At 30.8% G+C, this 21,442-nt stretch overlaps 3 protein-coding genes across 7 annotated transcripts in view; 1 reads left to right on the top strand and 2 right to left on the bottom strand.

Annotated features, from left to right (window-relative positions):
• LOC116777802 (calcium/calmodulin-dependent protein kinase kinase 1) overlaps window positions 1-12,109 on the top strand; it is a 102,849-nt gene extending 90,740 nt beyond the window's left edge. For all 4 annotated transcript variants that reach the window (XM_061526261.1, XM_032671523.2, XM_061526262.1 and 1 more), the window contains 8 exons: window positions 718-771; window positions 3,758-3,928; window positions 4,786-4,933; window positions 5,076-5,266; window positions 6,250-6,465; window positions 7,474-7,641; window positions 8,723-8,931; window positions 9,117-12,109. In XM_061526261.1, coding sequence (XP_061382245.1) covers window positions 718-771; window positions 3,758-3,928; window positions 4,786-4,933; window positions 5,076-5,266; window positions 6,250-6,465; window positions 7,474-7,641; window positions 8,723-8,931; window positions 9,117-9,282 — 1,323 coding nt within the window. In that variant the 3' untranslated portion in view covers window positions 9,283-12,109. The remainder of the gene's footprint in view (window positions 1-717; window positions 772-3,757; window positions 3,929-4,785; window positions 4,934-5,075; window positions 5,267-6,249; window positions 6,466-7,473; window positions 7,642-8,722; window positions 8,932-9,116) is intronic.
• A 1,592-nt stretch (window positions 12,110-13,701) lies between these two features.
• Window positions 13,702-16,767, bottom strand: LOC116777642 (myb-like protein AA). 2 transcript variants are annotated; one of them, XM_061526579.1, is made up of 2 exons: window positions 16,628-16,767; window positions 13,702-15,488 (listed from the first exon to the last, which is right to left on the bottom strand). In XM_061526579.1, the coding sequence occupies exon 2, from the start codon at window positions 15,471-15,473 to the stop codon at window positions 13,755-13,757; it is 1,719 nt and encodes a 572-aa protein (XP_061382563.1). In that variant the 5' UTR covers window positions 15,474-15,488; window positions 16,628-16,767; the 3' UTR covers window positions 13,702-13,754. The 2 variants fall into 2 exon arrangements, with proteins under 2 accessions (XP_061382563.1, XP_032527195.2); XM_032671304.2 differs by lacking the exon at window positions 16,628-16,767 and adding an exon at window positions 16,093-16,134.
• Window positions 16,768-19,371: 2,604 nt separating this feature from the next.
• Window positions 19,372-21,148, bottom strand: LOC133319957 (uncharacterized). Its single transcript, XM_061526340.1, has 2 exons — window positions 21,083-21,148; window positions 19,372-20,506 (listed from the first exon to the last, which is right to left on the bottom strand). The coding sequence occupies exons 1-2, from the start codon at window positions 21,098-21,100 to the stop codon at window positions 19,589-19,591; spliced, it is 936 nt and encodes a 311-aa protein (XP_061382324.1). The 5' UTR covers window positions 21,101-21,148; the 3' UTR covers window positions 19,372-19,588.
• Between the last annotated feature and the right edge of the window lie 294 nt (window positions 21,149-21,442).

The following is a 21,442-nucleotide window of genomic DNA, read 5'->3' as shown; positions in this document are numbered from 1 at the left end:
CAGGTATTTGCCTAAATATTTACTATAACACAAGTCAATTAGCACATCAGAATAATTTAAAAGGCTACATGTAGGGAATAGTAAGCAAAAAAATTGTTTCAATATAAATAAACCTTGTACTACAATTCACGATAAAATCAAACATATTTAATTCTCTATACAATCTCAAAGAAACTCCTCTTGTTATAGTTGGAGCATACTTGATTGTTGCATTTTGAGACTCCATTATTCTATGCACACTTCAAAGCTAGAAAACAATCGTCTGCCGTCAAACTGTTACTATTTAAATTTGAACAAACAAACTATTATATATAAAAGTCTAAAATCTATAATAAAAAATGGTCTTTTCTTCTTAAACTGTTGTACCATAATTTATATAAATCTTATCTTGTACTAAATTTGCATATTTTTAGAACCTTATCGTATGAACTGTAGTAAATTAATGAATAGGTTAAGTCGTAATTTCTTATAATGCGAATGCGAATATAGTAAAAATTCGATACATCAATATATTATATATATTTTAGATTGGTATATATATGCGTATTAATTTGAGCGGTAACACTGTTTATGATTATAACGCTAAGCCATATTATTAGAAAATCTCTTAAACAATTTAAAGTTAGACCAGCTTGGTTTCGCAACAGACATGGTTTAGTTCATAGTCCAATTTTGGGACTATAAATAGATTGTTACTCCAGCTCGTTGTTTTTTCAGGGTTCGTACGGCATCGTCAAGTTAGCTTACAGCGAAGAAGACGACAGACATTACGTGAGTATGCATTTCTAAAAACATATTGCCACTTAAAAAGAACTAAACTAAACTTGTATCACATTTCAATGCCACATATGCAGGGAACGGTAAACGAATCGAGATAAAAAATGATGCGGTCTGTTGTTATTCACATAATAATTAATATGAGCATTGACAAAATTGAAGGCAATATAAGTTTTGATTTTTAATCAACTTTCACATTATACTTGATACGGTTTCAACTCAAGAACGGCTGTACTGATTTAATATAAATTTATGTGAAGTTAGTTTAGAATCAGGACACGGACAAGGAAACTTTTCGTTGGGTTCGACTAAACAAGAAAAAACAATGAACTTAATAACATTCAAAATCTGCTTATTTACTGCCCCTTAGGCGATTCTTCTACACATTTCTAATTCAGAAGTTGCTGCTGACGAAGTCGCGAACACAAACTAGTTTCAAATATGTATCTTAATTTTTAGAAATAGCTTTGCAATAAATAAAAAATAAATGCAAATAATTACATGAAAAAAAAATTGTTTAATATATATATATATATATATATATATATATATGTATGTATGTGTAGAACTGTGTACATATACACAGTTCTAGTGGCTTTGATATAAAGGGACTAGAAGCTACAGTTTGCCAACAACAGAAAGGCATGTTGCAACATGTTAACACAACAACGAACTGAACAAGCAAAATGTGTTATTATTTACAAAACGTACTGTACTAGATAGCAAGGGCGAATTCATTTATATGTTAATAAAAAAATAAAATAATGTTATTAATAAGTAAACTTTTAAATTTAAAAGGCAAAAAGATATTATTTTCCGGAGTTCCAAATAAGCTACATAAATTTGAGCGAATAATTTTTTTTAATTTCTTGACTTTGGTGTTAAAGATAAGTCTGTACTTGCAAAAAATCTTATTTCAGGATATATCATTGAATGTTATCAGAGCCTTTTAAATTATCATTCTGCAATCAAAGAGACAAAGTATGATTATATCTTGTATTATATGTATATTTTAACACTTCTACGCATAGAAGAGAAGAAAAGTATTATAGCAAAATAAATATATAAGCTGACGACGGCTTCTTCTGTAATAGAATAAAATAGTAAGGTAAAATTTTTATAAACGGAGAGCATGAATCCTAAAGAATTTAGTTTAAAACGTCACAAAGGGAACTAGAATATAATACGATCAGGGAACACGAGCGAGAATAGTGACTCTCTCATGTTCTCTGATATAGCTAGTGGGCTATTCAGCTAGAAAAAGGGGTCATTGAATATGACACTGTTATTGGGTTGTCCGTTATTATATTTTTCTGGTAAATTAAATTAAATAATGTGTTATAAAAAGTAAAGACTTGAATATTGTAGAACAGCAAAATGTTTTTATAATTTGTAAAAAAATTGAAGATATCACGAAAGTTTTATTCCAGAAAGTTCGTAAAAAGTTTAATTAAACATTGTCTGCTGTTGGATATCTAATGGCTATCCAGAAGTAAGTTAATAATAGGCAGTGAATAATTTATATCTAAATTAGAGACAAATACAATTTTCTTTGTCGTTTCAACTTATTGCAGTTAAAAATTCATACAAGTAACAAGCAAGTCTTTAATCTGAATTTCTTCGTGTCAAACTTTTCTTGTGTCAGTTTATAGTTATATAGTCAGTTGACTACTGTAAAGATATATATTTTTTTAATTTATAGTTCTTTAAAGTTCTCTTTAATTCATCGACACTTATACTGTTTAGTTTCTTAAAAAAATATATATTAATTTTATGATCTTCAAAACTTTCGTTTAAGCCATGTTGACGGAAAGAAGCAAATTGCTAAAGCAATTAAGACGCAACATCCCAAGTTTATGTTTCGAACCCTACTCGTGTTGCAGAAATCTTTTATTATTTTATTTGTACATTATTTTCGTGAATTTATTATATAACAAAATACAAAACTTTTAAAACCAGGTTTTAATTATACAAGATTCCGGTTCAGCCGTTACATGTCATAATAACACAACTGACGTCTCCGTTAATTTATACAACATTTAATTGAAAAATAATTATAGCTACTCGGAGTATTAATAATACGGACAGTTAAAATTCATTGAGGTCGACTGAATATACCAGAAATGAAAGTGAATCTACATATTGCATTCAACGAGTTCGGCCCTCGTCTTCGTAATAGCCGGTATAACCATTAATACTGGTGATTTTTTTTAAATTAATAAATAGATTGAAATTGAACGTTTCTTTAATGGAGCTGGTTGCATTGTATAAGTGCAAAGCGCATTCAAATCGATTAAGCCATTTGTGATTCAATAGATAAAAATGCCGACAAGACATTTAATTCATGATATTAGACAAATTTTCCTAAGTCATGTTTAAAAACTAAAAAAAATTTCGTATCCATTGCATAAAAGGCAATACATCATACAGATGTATTGGCTTTTATCTTACTGCATGCCTTCTACAGTATACGAATAAATGTGAAGCAAAGTTCAAGAGTACTAAATAAACAAAACATTTCTATAAACTTTATTTGATTCATTCAACCTTTTACCTAATCTCTGAATTTTTAATAATTACCTGAATAATGAAAGCTGCTCTAATATGTAAAGTGATATTTGATTAAAAGGGATATTTATGCAAATTTCTGACTTCGGAATGATAAATAGCGACTAGTCAAATTTTAGTTAGTTTATGATTTATATTTTTCGCTGAAGTGATATTTACCGACTCGACTTGAATTTCATTTCAATATTATATTCATTTCCAATAAATTTTGTATAAATATTAGTGGTTATATAGCACAGTAATATGAAATTACATAAAGGCCTTACCGAAATATGAACACAACTACCATTACTTTTAGATATAAATATATATATATATATATATATTGAAAATTTTATAGAATAAAATGTTTTTATTTTAAAAAATGTTAAGGATTAAATTACTTTAGATTAATTTGCATACAACTTTATAGGCTATGAAAATCCTGAGCAAAAGAAAGCTGATGCGTCGCGCCGGTCTGTTTGGACGCACGCCTCCCCGTCGCCCTGGACCAGGACCACCTCCGGATCCTCTACAGAGGATTTACAGGGAAATAGCCGTTCTCAAGAAGCTGGATCATCCGAATGTCGTGAAACTGGTTGAGGTGAACTTCTTAACCTCCGAGTGTAAATCACACAATAGATTCAGATATATTTCAATACTATGGCAATATAATTTATGAGTAATAAGACGATTGGTTAGAGAAAAGCTAAGCAGAAAGATAAATACAAGATATAGAGAATAGCACCGGAGTTTTATGAAATTGATACATTATTATTTCTCTATCACAAGTATGAACTATTCTACAATCTTCACTATTTATATACCTTTAACTTATAAAAATAAAAGTAACTTTAAAAACTATAAGTAAGTAAGTAGTGATTAAATTATTATTAACAGGAATTCAGTCCAAAATACGAGTATTTGCTTGGCGTTCGTTTTGTTTATCCAGCTTAAAGTCTCATTGAATTATTCTATTGATATTAGGGATGTTAATAACATTTTAATCAATCAATCGGAAAGGTGCAATACCTCGTCGTTAGCTCTTAATTAATAACTTTGAACTTTGTACTACTAATTGATACATCGCATGACGTATGCCATTTATCAACGGACGCCATTGGGTTCCTTTTCAAGAATGATTTACGAATATGTGAGCTATCCAGTGGGAAAACTAATTGCCATGCGAGAGACAGAGACTATTTGTATTTTCTGTTATGTGATATGTATCTGTTTGATCCATTGCATGTGGATTATGTATATAGTTTCCAACATAAAGTGAAAAGGAAAAGTGTAAATTTTGTTATACTCACAATCATTTAGACTTTACCAACTGATTAAAATTTTAATTCATGCTAAAATAATAAATAAAAATCTTAATACAAATAGATAGGTATTGATAAAATAGATTTTTTTCATAATATAAAAAGATATGTCTATATCGAAGAAAAATTGTTTTAGGTGTTAGATGATCCAGCAGAAGACCAGTTATACCTGGTTTTCCAACTGCTAGAAGGAGGTCCCGTCATAGACATACCTACAGACAATCCACACAGCGAAGAACTTGCGAGGAAGTATTTTAGAGATATCGTGCTTGGAGTAGAGTACCGTAAGTATATTTCTTTACTTCATAATTATTATAAGATTAACTTTTAAATAATACGTTTTAAAATTATCAGTCAATGTTTTTTCATAATACAATGCTATGCATTTCCAGCGCATTTTAATTAAACCCATGAAATTGCCCCCAGTGCACTTCCAGCGGATCGCTCATCGCGATCTGAAGCCAGCGAACCTTCTGCTTGGTGACGGTCGAGTGCAAGTTGCGGACCTGGGCGCCTGCGGAGAATTGGAGGGCGCAGGCCGATTGTCCGGAGCTGTAGGCACTCCGGCCTTCCGAGCACCCGAAACCACTGACGGCGCTGACAAATATGTTGGAGAGGTAGTATATGATCTGAACCAATATATTAAGAATAATGAAAATCAAAACAAGTAACTTGTTACTTATTATCGTATTGCTGACGACATAAACGAATACATTCAGTCGACAGAGATATCAAGTAACATTGTTTGATGAGACATTCACGGAGCTTTTATCGCCCATAAAATTATATGTATAAACAAGAAATAGTGGTAAATATAAACTAACAAATTCTAGGTTTGAAAAAATCTATTTAATAAAATGTTTTATACATTACATTTTTATATAAAATCACTTGCAACAACAAACCGCAACAAGAGCGATTAAATTCATACTTTAAATGATATAAATGACGTATACACAACCATAAATCCTGGGCTAAATTGCATATATATACGATCACTATCTGTAACCCAATTACCTAAATCGTCAATAAATATTGAAATTAATAAACATTCGTATAATGAAATTGGACATACGATTAAATTGCATAAAAATATCGCCTTAAATAACAACAGAGATAAACTTTAGAGAGAAAGTATGCAATACATTTTATGCTTGAAGTGATTACTATAACAGAGTATTAGTTCAAACCAAATATTGAATCTGTTATTTTTGAAAAAAAAAACACTTTGTTTAAAAGGTTGAAATATAAATTGGCTGAACAATGATTTTTGAAGTAAGACTTTTTTACGCACGCTTGGCTCGGGGAGTTATCTAAAGAATGCGAGACACGTGTTACAAGAAGTGTGTTATGTATTTTATATGACAGAAGGGGCTGGAGAGAGAAGCTAGTACATATTTTCTTTCTCTTTGTCTGTCAAATTCACATACTATTGAAAAAACATAAAAATATTAATTCATCAATGAAATATCATTATATATTTTTAATACACATAAAGATGGAGCAGAAAAAGTTTATTTCCGGTCGAGTGGTCTGAAGCAGATTCGTATTTCATTTTTTACATACTGACATATTTCCTTATTGTGTTACTTATATCTAGGCAGCAGATATTTGGTCTCTGGGAGTGACTTTGTATGCGATGGTGACTGGTCGGGTCCCATGGGTGGCGGCTACATCCAGCGAGCTCCAGCGAGGAGTTCTCATCGAGCCTTTGACTTTTCCCGCCAGGCCGCAACTATCTCAGCCACTGAAAAGATTGCTCACCAAAATGCTGGAAAAGAACCCCGCAACAAGGTTGACTATGAAAGAAATAAAGGTTAGTTAAAATATAAATTTATCAAGATATCTTTATAAAACCTTTACACATTTCAGCTACTATGATACCTCGAACCAGAAAGATGCTTACCATAGATAAATTTATATTATTCAGAGACTCTCTTTTACAATGTTCTAGTTTTTAATATTAACTTAAGCGGTATCTAAAGTCAGAAATGTTTAAACTCTAAACTTGTATACAGTTAGCTAGATACCTTATTAGATTTATCTATTATATCAGTAAATAGGTAATATTCTAAATATTTTTAAATGCATTTATTTAGCGATTACGTTTATAATAGTCTATTTAGCCCAAGTTTCTGTGTGCGAATATTTGTGAATGAAAAACTATTAACTTGGACTAGATATACAGAACTTCAGTTTGTAACGGTGTACTCAAAGTTTAATATCCAGAGTAGTTAGTTACCAGAGTCAACAAAACGGATAGACCGCGGACACTTCCAGTATTTACAGAGCTTTGAAGGTTGCGGTGTTTGTTTAAATTGCTAATAGAAACGCACAGAATGTTTTAACTCTGCAAAAATTGTTTCTAGCAATGTTTTAGGAAGATTACACAAAATAAGAACAACTGGTATTCATAACAGTGGTTTTGTACAATATTTGTGTATAATGAGATCTAAGGTTTTCGCGAGTTTTATTCATTTAAACATTTGTGTATTTTCAAATAAAACAGATTCAAATTATTTTATGTTTTGTTGTTTATTTTGTCATTATTTGGGTTAACATTAAAAATTAAAAAAAATTCTCAATTCATAGTTGGATTACTGTTAAACTTGAAGAAAGTAAGCACATCTGATATTTTATTCTGTAACATAACTGAAAAAAAAATTAGCGTTTGATAATCTATATCCCTAATGTATGTATTTCGAAACTGTGAAAGAACTGTGTCAATAATAAATATGTGATTTCCTTTTGAAGAACATAATTTGTCAAGTTTTCAAATATTTAGACCTATTTGCATACGTCATATTATTCAAATATTCTCTAGGAACACGAGTGGGTAACAGCTGGTGGAAAGGAGCCTCTGCCCTCGGAGGAGGAGAATTGCCGTTTGGTAGAAGTAACGGATGAAGACGTGGCACGTGTTGTCACCTCCATCCCCAACTTATCAACCCTCATACTCATAAAGACCATGCTAAAGAAGCACAGCTTCCAGGTCAGTTGCCTTCTGAACTAATAATTGTAGGCTCCCGTTTTACTTCGACTTCGGTATACCGAGTTTGGTAATACCCCAATTGGGGTATACCCCAATAGTCTTATATAATTCATTGATTTTGTTTTATACAGATTTCATAGAAAAAAAGGAACATATTTGTAATCTTAGTTTAATTTGATGCCTAAGTAGAATTATCAATCAATTTGAAAGAGCCCTTGATCGAAACAGTTAACTGAGTTAATTTGATTAAAATAATTACAGTAATAAAATATTTGTTTAAAATACAGCAAAGATTTAATATTTTTTTTTAATAATTATCGAGTATAATAGTATAAGTAACAAGTTAGTTATAATCCACAAAACTTTGTTTTTATCACCCACGATATACATGTAAATGTGAAACATTTGGGTAGGGATATATACATGTCAATTTAGAATTAGCAATTTATTTTAAGAAGTAGTGTCCTCAACTATAAAGGTACATAAAATTTACTTTCGTCACATTCGATTCATTACCTCATAACAGAGTTATAACCGGACAATGTCAAAGGTGTTTTTTTTTTATTTTATAAATAAAAATAATGATTTAATGTTTACAAAACAAAGAATCCAAATATTTGAATATCAGCAGTAAATATCTTTTGTCTCATAAAAAGGTAATGATAAATTAAATTTGTAAATGAAATGTTTAAATAAGTACAATAAGCTGTCGTTATTTATCCCATATATATGATCAAGTAAAGCATTTAGACATATCTACCCTGTCCTTACCAGTCATAGTTAAAATTAAATCAACTTAATACGTAATATAATATCTATTTAGTTGAATTTTATTAGCACTTTTTAACAATATTTATAACTTAATTCTGTAAGAGACAAAATTCTTAGTTACAAGTACTAATCGGTAGCTCTTAAAACCAAAACCCAGATATGGGATTGACATTCGAAGTAGTGAACAAAATTCCCCTTAGAGTCGTACCTAAATAGCCCCATATTTAACAGTTGTAAGTCAACTTATTTAATTATAAATAAGTTTATCCATTACTAATCGTACTTTTTTACAAATGAATAAAATTTTCAGAACCCATTCTTACGAAGTCGTGAAGGCAGCACTCGCCGTGAGTCGAGTGACGCGGGGGAGCCCCAAAAACGAGATGACTGTGGCGCTGCGAGGGACCCAGCAACTGAAGGATCCCCATTGGGCGCTGATGTGGGTTACGGCCGGGGCAGGAAAGGCTTCGCCCGTGCCGGTAGATCTTTGTCAGCTCCAGGAAACTACCTTACCGATAAGTATGTACATTTTTGATCCTGAAGTGATCTCAATTAAGAGTAAAATTTTATTGAGCTCATTATAGGTACTTACAAATTATCATCATGGGCTTTTTGGTTTTTATTTGGCCAATATACCTAATTTTATGTTCAATCATCAAAAGATGTGTAATTTTTATATTAATTAAATGTAATTGTTTGTATAGACAACCATCATTTGACGTGGCCCTCGAAGCAGTTGAAGAGTTTAAAGAGCAAACTGCGACATCACCGAACAAACCAGCTCCAGAGGTTAAATCAGAGAGCAAAGAAAATAAAGTGATTGGAAGTGAAAGTGCAAGCACAAATCAAAAGCAAACTAAAGCAAGATGAGAATCGCTTGAGCACCTCGGCCGGCTCCCAGAAACGTCGGACGACCAGACGGAAGGCCAGTCTACACGGTCGGACATCAGTCTGCCAAGCAAATTGGACAAGAGTCGGTTTACTTGAGATATTATAGGTCGACATGTATGAAATCCCTTTTTGACATATTTGAATATAAGTAATATCTTGCTAAAACCTTTAAAAAATATATTTTTAAAATAATATCAATTTCAATTCTGCTTCAATTTTCAGCTTTATTTTTATAAATATAATACTTGAAATGAATAGTTAATAGAGATGTGACTTAATGTGAAAGTCCAATTAGAAGATTGGTATAGAATTTGATACAGGCATTTATAAAGAAGTGATTTCTTAAATTTTAATCGTCCTCGTCGGTTGGACTGTGGTTAGTGATTTACTTTTAACGTAGAAGAGATGGCCGCACAGTTTTTAGAAAATATGTACCCACTTTACACTGTCTAAAATATTTATAAATTATTCAAACAAATATTAACTGTTATTATATAATATATGCATATTCTATTGTCACTTTTGCTGTAATATATTGTCTCTGTCGCAAATTTTTCATTAAAATTTTAGAAATAATTTTAATTGAATTAAACTTAAATCTTTAAATGTCATTAAATAGATTAATTATATTTAATAACACACTATTCAAATGAAAATTTTTAATGTAACAAAAAAAAATCATAAAAATATTATTGAAATTTTTTTCGAGTATCTTAGATTTAATATCTTAAAAAAATATTATTATATAACGTTAGTGTATCTAGATCTTAATATTTTTATAACTTCTCTCTTATAAAATGCACTTTGACTTTTTACCTAAATTCCTTTAATTATTATTAATACACATAAGATTAGATAGGTATATAAATATATTTATGTAATTTGAAAAATCTTTTATGATATTTAACATTAGGATAATATATGTCATTATTTTATATAAACATAAAATTAAAAGGCTCAAAGCACAGTTTTATCTTGATATTACGTAAATATTATACTTCAAATTTTTTTATGCTATATTTAGTTGTAAGATGGTAGATAGAGTTTTTATTAATTCCCTTTTGGAAAACAGCACATGTCCCAATGTTGTTCCTGATTTTGTAACATCGAATGATATACTGCCCTATTTCATAACAAAAAAATATCGAAACGATCTAAAAAATATCGGAAAAAGAAAGAAACCTTTTCAACTTTAACAGCTTACAATTGATATTATTATTTCAATTTGAGAATTTTTAAATGATATTAATTTTAAAGGTCAAGTTATTTATTTGGGATTTCCTGTTCTATAAGCAAACCACGTATCTGAGTCGTCACCCATGGGGTAGGTAAGAGATAAAGTTGGCGTGGACGGGCGTGAGGGAGTGACACTTTCTCATACTAACACAATGAACACTTCCGGCCGCTTTATAGATGAGATTGCTCATACAAGATGAGTCGGAATATCTTTGCACACAACCTTGACTAAAAAAAAAAATAACAATGTTGTACAATAATTTGAAAAGAATTTATTAATAAAACAATTTAGTTCTTATTATTCGATCAATGATGTCTGTTATCATATTACTAAATATAAATACTTATTAACTCACATGAATAGGGCAGTTTTTTTTATATTAAAAAGTATAATATTATATATTTGTAAACAATTAAGATAAGGTTTTTAGATTCTCTTAAGTGTAATCTTGCTGTAATCTCGCGAAATGTAAATAAAGTTTAAAATGTTCATATTTCTTAAGCTTACAAACGCAATCTAGTTCATTCGACAAGGAAGGAAAATTAATAATTTATTTTCCACAGAAATTTATGGTCTGAGTACAAATGAACAGAGCAATTTTTATTTCTCGCTTTAGTATTTTAATGTTACAATATACATATAAGCACCGAACGTAGTTACTTAATATATATTAATGTTTTGAAAATGTGAATGGTCATATTAAGTAATTTCAACAAAAATATTCTCTTATTTAATACAATTCAGATAAGGCAGTTATTATGTAGTGATAATACCAAATCTGTAACACTGCTTAATCTTGGACTCGTGACAACGAAAAAATTAAGAATATAATCATGAGTCACATTTTTATAGATATTTGAAAAACTGACACTATTTCGGAACTAATAGCAGGTTCAGAAGAAGCCTAATAGAGGGCAACTGTATCCTTAATACTGTTTTACAAGAATTAATAAAAAAAAATTTTAATACCTTAATATCAAAATTAAATGTTAACTTAATATTATCTTGTATAATAGAAAGGTATTATGAACCTTGACCAATTTATCTGTAATTTAATGTAATTATATGATCCCTGTTCATTTTGTAACCTTTTCCTGCCAGCTTCCCTTGAGCTTAGGCTATAACAGGGTCTGTGTGGACTTTTCGTCATTAGATTTAGGATGTAGTAATTTTTGCGTCTGTCTTTGCAAGCGAATGGTCCAAATATATATTTGCCTTTACAAGTTGTGATAGGTGGTTAATGTAATGCTCTATTCTATATGGATCATGTAGTTTTAAATCATATGTATTTTGAAATTTGGATGCTTGTGCAGCCTGTGCTATCAGTTATCTATATTCTGTGAAGGTCAACCCTGTAGCGTTCTGTAGAAATACTCTTCCGTCCGGCTGAAGTATATTAAAAAAATAGCACAAATCTAATTGAGATACTTAATTGATTTTCGCATATGTTATTTGTCGAATGTATAACTGAAAGTAGAGCCTTCGCAGAATTAAGTATAACCTGAATTTTATTGTGAATTTAGTTAATTTAAAATTTTTAAATCAAAGTCAATAAATTTTAATCAGTAATATTCGTTTTTTTCCCTATCCCCAAATAACCAGGATTCTAACCCAGCGGGGTTGAGTACGTATAGAGTACATATTTTCGATGAAAAAAGAAATGGTCCGCCGATATCACGACATCAGTAAAAAAATTACTTAGATTGTTCGACAGGAAGAACATTATGAAACTATTTATGTTAGAAGTGAAAAAATATAATAGATGAATAAAATAGAAAAAAATCAAACCATCAACAAAATCTGATAAGGGTGTATCCGTCTTCACCTTTTATCCTTATCTGATTCCATAGAGCTTGTGATGGCCACGATAAAAAAATAATTTAGAGATAACGATAAAATAATAATTTCTTAATTAAACAGAAAAATTTTCTTTAAAAGATTCTTTTCATAATTTATACTATTTAAATTGCAAAAATGTGATATCACGTAAAAATCGGTGCAAAGAAATGAGTTTTGATAATGTGCCCGATTAATTGATAATAATAGACCTGGGAAAAATTCTATGTCTAGTTATTGGGAGAAGATACGGATTAGTTTGTCAATATGATACAGCAAAAATTATAGCTTAATTTACTAATTACTTATATATATATATATATATATATATATATATATATATATATATATAACTTTCAACTAGATAGTGCTCGACTGTAATTCCACCTGTTGGTAGTGAACGTACTTTCTCAGTAACAGTCTATCAATCTAGCCTTTGAGACCCCCCAATTAGAATTAAAAGGAAGCTCAGACAAAATCTTACTGTTCTAGTCTTTTGCTGTACGCTTAAAAAACGAGGAAGTGTAACACGTCAGGAATGCAAAAATCTACAGCGAAAAGATGAAAGGCCCGCCGTGCGTCTCGATTTCCGGTCATAAAAATGGGGAGTAGTAATTAAACCGTGAAATATCGTATATAGTTTAAAATATGAATTTATACTCGACTATCCAGAAAAATAAATGTGATACAGCAATTTATCTTTTACATTAATTAAGATGTTCTGACTTGTTATAGGAGGTTTATTTGTCTTCAAATATCTCTGTCTTGTCAAACATCTTGTCTTGCCCTCACAACTCATATACTGCAAAAGGTGACTATCATGAGGGTGAGGACTAAGCCAAGTTTTGATATACGAAATCTTGTCATGAAATTATCTTGTCTTGATGTCGTAATAAATTTAAGAGATATTTTAAAGGCCCACTAAATTAATATTTAAATGTTATTACGTATATAGGTTACATATTTCATTTGATGTAATATTTCTTGTTTATAATACAATGTACCAAAAAAATGTTCAACAGCAATCTCGAAATCAAAATTGACATGATGTGACATCCAATCAGAATTTAAAATCTGGCTTGACGGAAAAGTTTTCATTACGTTTATGGGCCTGGCAGTTTGATTAATTGCCTTAATAATTAAAGACTACAATTTTGATATAGACGTTGAATTACGGAATACGTTTTACGTAGCGCGTTTAACGTTTTTACAGAATATTTGAAGATGTGCAATAATATTGAGACTTTAGACAGAAGATGGAAAGAAAATGACTTGTGTTGAAAGTAAGAATACTTAATAAAGGAAAAAATAAAAATGATTACTGATGCAATATTCACTTTTTTAATTAGTTACTATTTCAACGCTACAAAAAACATAGTTAATTTTTCTTGTGTTTTTTTTCTTTTTTTGTAACTTCAGCCTTTTCTTTAAATACTATCAAAGGTACGTTACCATCTGACACTAAATTGGCAGGCGTTAAAGTTACTATATTATTTTGTCCGTTATTCTGATTATTTAATGGGACCAAGTTGTATTGGCTTGCAGTAGAAGGATTCTGAGAATTAAGTGGAATATAAGAAATTGGACCAGGATTTGTACGACTGTTGGATGTTCCTTGAATTTCTGATTGAGAACTTACTGGCACGTACGTTACTTGGTTACTACCCAATGGTCCATTTTGCTGAGCGACTTGAATAATTTGCGGAGTGTTTCCTGACAGATACGATACTTGAGCATCTTCAGGGTTGTTTTGAAGTGGCATTTGCATAACAGTCTGTGCATTTACGGGCACATAATTAACTTGCTCTTGTGCCGTATTTTGTGCTGACTTTTGAACCACTCCTTGGTTAATTGGTACATAATTGACTTGATTGTTATTTTGTAGATTATTCTGAGGTTGCAATTGAAAAGCTACATATTGAATTTGTCCATTTGTTTGTGCTGGCGTATTTGGACTATTTGTTGATCCATAATTGACTTGACCATTAGTAGGTAAATAATTACCTTGATTAATGGGCACTAGATTAAAACGTTTGTTTTCACCGGTTGTTTGATCAATTGGAGTCTGGACGTTGCTAACGGGAATCAAAACATTTTGCCCATTCATTGAAACCATATAATATTGTTGTGCATTATTAGGAGGCTGATATGACACTTGTTGAGTAGGATACGAATACGAAGGATTATTGGTTACATATGTTGGGTTATTGCTATTGACACCATTGTTGCCATTGCTGGGAATGGTGACAAGGGTGTAAGCAGGATTTTTAGGAATAGTATTACCATTTGGTAAATTTACGTTAGATTGATATTGAGGCTGATGATTTTGTATGTTTACGTTGTTTGTTGGATAATTCTGAACATTTTCTGAGGGCTGACTTTGAATCGAATTAGTTCCAGTATTAGACAGAAAAGGAGGTTGATTTGATGTTGACCCACTCGGACCTAAAACAGCATATATAATTTGTGGCCCTGAACTTGCATATTTATTTGGATCTTGTGGACTTACATAAAAGTTTGACTCTTTAGCAATTTTGTCCCTTGCTTGTTTCACTTTGTCAGGGAAGATTATAGCGTCCTTATCTCTATGTTTTTTGATGGATTCATCATCTGATTCTTTCTTTAGAGACTCCTTTGCTTTACCTGTTGAACTATCTGATTTTTGATCACCTTCTTTGGCTTCTGGTTCACCAACTTCCTTTATTGGCCTATTTTCATAATCCTTGTTTTGATCCCTATTTTCATTTTTAAAATCAGGTACATCCTGTGTTGATTTATCAAAGTTATAAACTGGATCACGAGCAACACCGTCTTCCCTTTCTAATGATGGAGATTCATTTGGAAGGGAATCATCAAAACCGTATCGGCCTTGGTTTAATCCAACCATTGAGTTGCCGTAATCTCCTATTCCTGGACCCCCGAAGCTTCCAAACCCTAATATACCAGGATGATTCATCGGCTTGATTTGTAAAATTCCTTGGCTAGATGTGGGATTAAACATATCAGCCAAGATTTGTTGGAAATCTTTCATGTCTGGGGGACCGCGGTGATGGTGGCGGTTCATGAAGACGTTGGCACTCACTGTGCCCAAGATCATGCACAACGTAGCAATCTGTAATATAACGTACTTATATAAATAGGTCTAAACACAAGTTAGTATAAAAATCATAAAATATTATCGTTACACACAGACTTAGGACTAAATTCACTATAAAAAGATTAAAAAATCAAAGAAGGGCTTAAAGAAGAAACATTTTAAACGTGAAAATGAACTCTTGAAATTTTAGAAATACCGTACATATTCTCCTTTTCTTAAACTTGAATTGACGGACTCACAAATAAATTTTAATTACAACAAAAACAGGCCTGTAATCCATTTTGGGATTTTGAACAGCATGTTTTTAAGTTTCAATTGAAAATAGTGCAAATAGACTGTTTGAAGAAAAAAAAATCGATGGGACGTTTTAAATTTATAAAAAATAAATGCTTGACAAAAATTATAAACTTTCTGAACTACAAAAAGTAACTCAAAATAATATAAATTAAAAAATAAACAATTTTCTTGTTAATACAATAACATAATAAGGGATGAGCCAACAGTATAAATCTAACAATTTGTTTGGAATTGTTTGTAGCTACTCTGTATACTCTTAGAAAAAAAAACTATAAATATAATAGTTATACAAGTAATATAAGTCACGAATAAAAAATCTTACCTGTGCTCGCAAGGCCATGATGATATGCTTAGTGATAAAAAATTACAGCACTCTATTATTATAAAGAAATTGGACAGTGACAAACAGGGACATCATTATTAAATAATTCTGTTGTACTTATAACCTTATCTAAAAAGTGTTAAAGCTTATAATGCTATAATGATTCCACTAGCCATTATGAGCAATTAACAAACGTACTGAACATTGGAAAAACCACACGCAACGGAATTTAACGATCTATTTTAATTGATATTTAATTATAATGTAATTAATTTTGGTAGTTCATTTTGAAGAAGTAAAAAAAAATTAGAAACTAACGATAAATCATAACTTAAAATTATGCTGCTTCCAAATATAACATCATCAAAATCTATAAAAGTATGCAAATTACATAAAAACCTTTAACATTTCTCGTTGCTAAGTAGCTAAACCATCATCTATAATAAATAATATAATCATAGATATAAGTTAACGTTAATTCACCTAAGTAAATATTCTAAAAGTAGTACAGGCAAATTAAAAAAAAAACTGTTACCGGCACGAAGCTGGCCGCAGCTCGAAGGATCAGGCGACAATATATCCATTAAATAGCCCAGTAAGACGGTGTAAGCGTATAGAGTGACACCGAGTTCCTGGAAAAGATCGCTCTCGTGCCTCAAATGACGAAAAGGCGAAGTGCGTGTGTACCACCGAGTTGTAGTGGGTATTCCGATTACCCGGGCTGGTTTATTCCACATAACCAACTTCGTATTTCCCTTAACAGAAGAGGATGTATAATACCTTTCTCAGCATAAAATGACATGATGCTCAGCTGTTATGTACTAGTTGAGTTACAGTGGTATGCAGCTATCATATATATCGGATTTTATTACAACTTCATTATTTTAAAGAGAGGACGCCAGCCTCGCTGACGTCACTAATGTCACTTGTTTCAGTACGTTCCAGATATTTTAAAATGAAACTTCAATGCTTCTAAATGTTCTTATATTTCTCGAAGGTTCTTCATAATCACATTCTTTATGATCCGCACTCGCTGAACTCTGCAGTCCGCTGTCGTGCGTCCAGACGTCATATTTTTACCAGAATTCAAACATAGTTCTATTCTCTTTGATTTCGTTTTACTTTTAACAATAGTAACGAAAACCAATAAGTTGTTATAATAATTGATGACAGCCTTGAGTTATTTTCATGTTGCATCCGTCATTGAAGCTGCTTGCGCCGATATATATGTTGTCCGATATCTGTCAATCACTAGAAGCACTTTTCTAATTCCATTTTGTTATTTATAACTTTTTAGAGTTCTCTTGTAATATTACATGCTCGTATCTAAATGAAACCACTTCCATGTTGTGACTTCTGATCAAGTTGCTGTCCTAATACAAAAAAGAATTGACACTTTATATTAGTAAGTGTGTTTAAAACTAAGGACTTATATTTTGGTAGAAAGTTATATACATTTGCATAGTTAGTGCTGAAGATGAGCTCGTAATAAAAATTTTAAACAACTCTTTAGATATTGGTGTTTAGTATTTGTTTAGATTAGTTTAGGTTTGGTATTGTTCTAATATATCACCAATGTGTAAAACGTTAAAAAAACTTTTATTATTTATTTATCAATGAAATTGAGCAAAAACCGTAGAGTTCTTACTTTTCAAAATACTAAAGTCAATAGGCAATATATTTTTCAAAATACTGAACTCGATAAGCCTTGCAAACTTCGTTTAGGAAGCAGTTCATCCTTCCTCAGCAGGGTCTAAGTTAATAAATTCAAAAATATAGATATTTATAAAGAAATAGATATTCCTTCTGGTACAATTACCTTCTAGATTTAGTTACCAACATACATGGATGATAAAAAAAAACCCTCAGCAGATCTATAACGGTATAAACGTATAGGACTTTAATGAGTTCTTCATATAGAAATAACTGGTGTAAATGAAATAACTATAGAATTTCACTTTACTTGATAACAAATATATTAAGAAACTATTAGGATTAATAATTTTCGAAAGAACTAGATTTCAAACAAATAATTAAATGCTTTTAAAAATAAACATTTTCTATTAAACAAAAAGTGTACAGTTATTTCAATTTTAAAGTTTTATTTCCTATCCTTTGAATCACTTCGAAATAAGGTCCATAGATAGATTAGATATCAGACAAGCACTGCTACGGAAACATAATACATGAGAAGATTAAAATGCTTCCGAAATAATCTGAAGAACTATTCGCCAGTTAAAAGAATATTAATGATTTATGTATCTACCTTTTAACACACCTTGCTACATGAAAATATTATCATGTGTAAAAAAGGTTTTTGAAAGATTCAATTTCAACATATCTATTAGAATGTACAACTAAAACAAGGAAACGACGAAGTGGAGGTTTGAACATATATGGACAAATCTTTGTTCAATAGAGCAGATATGTTCTAGACTCTTTGCTTCTTAAATTTAGTTTAGTAGATCATGAAAATTAAAATGAATTTAACAGAACTATTATTGTTGCTATCAACTATTCTGAACCGTCCATATTTACCATATATGCTTACTTAACTCTTATTAAGAAACTTTTAATTTATATTTTCAAAAGGATAAAGAGGCCATCAAACACGGAGTCATCATCATCAATCATCATCATCAATACTATATTACAAAACAAAGTCCCTCGCCGCGTCTGACTGTCTGTCTGTTCGCGATAAACGGAAAAACTACTGCACCGATTATCAAATTGTTTCTACACACAATTTTTGCTCAACGATGATTCTCGAGGTAGGTTTTAGTATATAATTTGTTTAGTTTTTGTATTAACTTGTTTGTACATTAACGCTATTTGTTGAAGACTTCGGGAAAACATGAGCCGTCTGACAGCTTTTAACGAAAATGCTGCCTAAAGTCTTTAAGATATAACAAAATAATATATGGTGGTATTTTGTATCTTATAGGTGTACAGAAAAGCCCGCGGTGGCATATGTCCATACCTTAAGGATAACATACTATATCTATTTTACAACTTTGAAAAATGGCATTCCTAAAGCGTTTATTGGATAGGTGTTTGCTTATATTCGGTATTAAGTCTTATCAAAATTAATTACTTCATTTCAAGCCTACATCAGTATCTGTAAATTACTTTATAAATCATTTAAATCGGGCGAACCATGTGAAAGTTACCACAATATAAGTTTAATAATTCTCAAAATGAAATAGACTATTTTATATTTTTTGTAAAGAGTCCGTACGAAGCCGGGGCTGGTACCTAGTTTTATAATAATTCGGAAAATAATTATAATAATTTTTTTTATTTATTTCAATTTAAACAGTGCTTTGGTACGTTTCATTTTCAAATATCTCTTTTTGATACTTTTAACAAGAGTAATACCAATTAAAAGCATAATTTAATGAAAATATTAAAAGGCGAAGCAGTATTAGAACAGGATTGATGTCCTGTACTTATTTTTGGTATCTAAGTTTTTCTTCTTGCATTAACTATTCCATCTCTAATTTCTGTAAGGGTTTCCAATTATTTCCAACCGCTCAGGAGTTATAGGGGCCACGTAACTGTAGGCGTTAACGGTCCGCTTGTCAAATCCTAGTCCATGCCTGCCGATCAATCTATATTGGTAATTTCGTCTGCCATAGAGACGTCTACTTGCTGGGTCTCTGGCAAAATAACCAATCTCATCTGGTCCTCTCAATTTCCTTTTATAGTCATCGTCTCCGTAATTGTTGTTGTCATAACCGTAATCATTGTTGCCATATCCGTAATTAATATTTCCATATCCATAATTATTATTGCCATATCCATTATTTTTATTGCTGTTTCCATAGTTATTATGGCCATATTCATTACTTCTAATGCCGTATCCATAATTATTATTGCCATATCCATAATTATTATTGCCATATCCATAATTATTATTGCCATATCCATAATTATAACCACCGTACCCGTAGTCACTTACACCGTATCCATTTTTGTTGATGCCATATCCGATATTATCCTGACCATATCCATAATCGTCTCCATAATTCTTGTTATTACCAGACCTGTAGTTACTATTTCCATATTCATTATTGTTTCCATAATCATAATTATTATTGCCATTTCCATAATTATTTCCATATTCGTAATTATTTCTACCGTTATTGTAGCCATACCCATAGTTATTACCATAATTTTGGGATAGCAAACCTGAACTTCTGTACCTTTCCCTTGATTTATATCCTTTGTTTTCTCCAATGCCATAGTTGCCCTTTTGCTCTGATCCGTAAATCGGATTTGAAGCAGATTCCGCTGGAATTATTTTCTTTGCATCCTTAACATCTTTTACACCCTTAACACTCTTAACATCCTTTACACCCTTAACGACCTTAGAGTCCTTTGCGTCTATGCTGAGAAACAATGAGACCAGTATCTGCAAAAAAAAATATTTTTAGTTTGTTAAAAGGAGCATTACAATAATATTTAAACAGAAAAAAAGAAATTATAGTTTCTGTTTTTTTACACAAAATTTTACTGGTTGTAACATTTCATCAATTTCATATTATTATATTTATTTTCAGTTCACATAAGAAAATCCTTATAAACAAGAGCTTTTCTATAATAATCATAACCGCAACATTTCGTAAATAAACTGTATATCTTAATCCGCAGTGTAATCTTGACACACAAACTTTTTTTAGACATACAAATGTGTTGATGTATCCAGCCACAGTATTGTCAAGTTTTATGTACCTAAGAAGTACTTATATTAAAGCTTTAATATTTTCTATGCAGAATACTTGAATATCGGCTGATTATGAATATAAATATCGAGAACAGTCGCTTCCAATCAAATTAAAACGAGTTTGAAAGACATTATATCACAAAAAATATAATCTTTGGCATTGCTTACACATTAAAATCTGAGTATTAACTCATAAACAATCCCTTTGTCGCTATGAAAATGTATAAAAATTACATATGTAATATAATTCAATATTATACATACCAAATAATGAACCTTCATTTTAAAGTAGTATGTATGAAGACCACACTAAATCTGCTCAACTCAGGTCGGGTTCACTATAAATAAGCATCTTTTGGTAATCATTTTTACGTGTCGATAATTAGTTGTGATTTTCCAATTTAAATATCGTATTAATGTAATTATTTACTAGTCTTTGTTCTGATAATGACTTAATGCGGGCACGTTTGTTTGAATCTATAGAAAACATGTCCGTCAGGCCTTCATATACAATTTTTATACGGATTAAAGTGTGAATATTTCTTAATAGAAAGACTTATTAATTTCAAAGATAGGAAATACTTAAATGAAAATTAAATAATACTTCAAGGATACGTGACTTCG

Source organism: Danaus plexippus, chromosome Z (assembly GCF_018135715.1).
Source record: "Danaus plexippus chromosome Z, MEX_DaPlex, whole genome shotgun sequence".
Taxonomy (NCBI): Eukaryota; Metazoa; Arthropoda; class Insecta; order Lepidoptera; family Nymphalidae; genus Danaus; species Danaus plexippus.
This window is presented reverse-complemented; position numbering and strand designations above follow the sequence as displayed.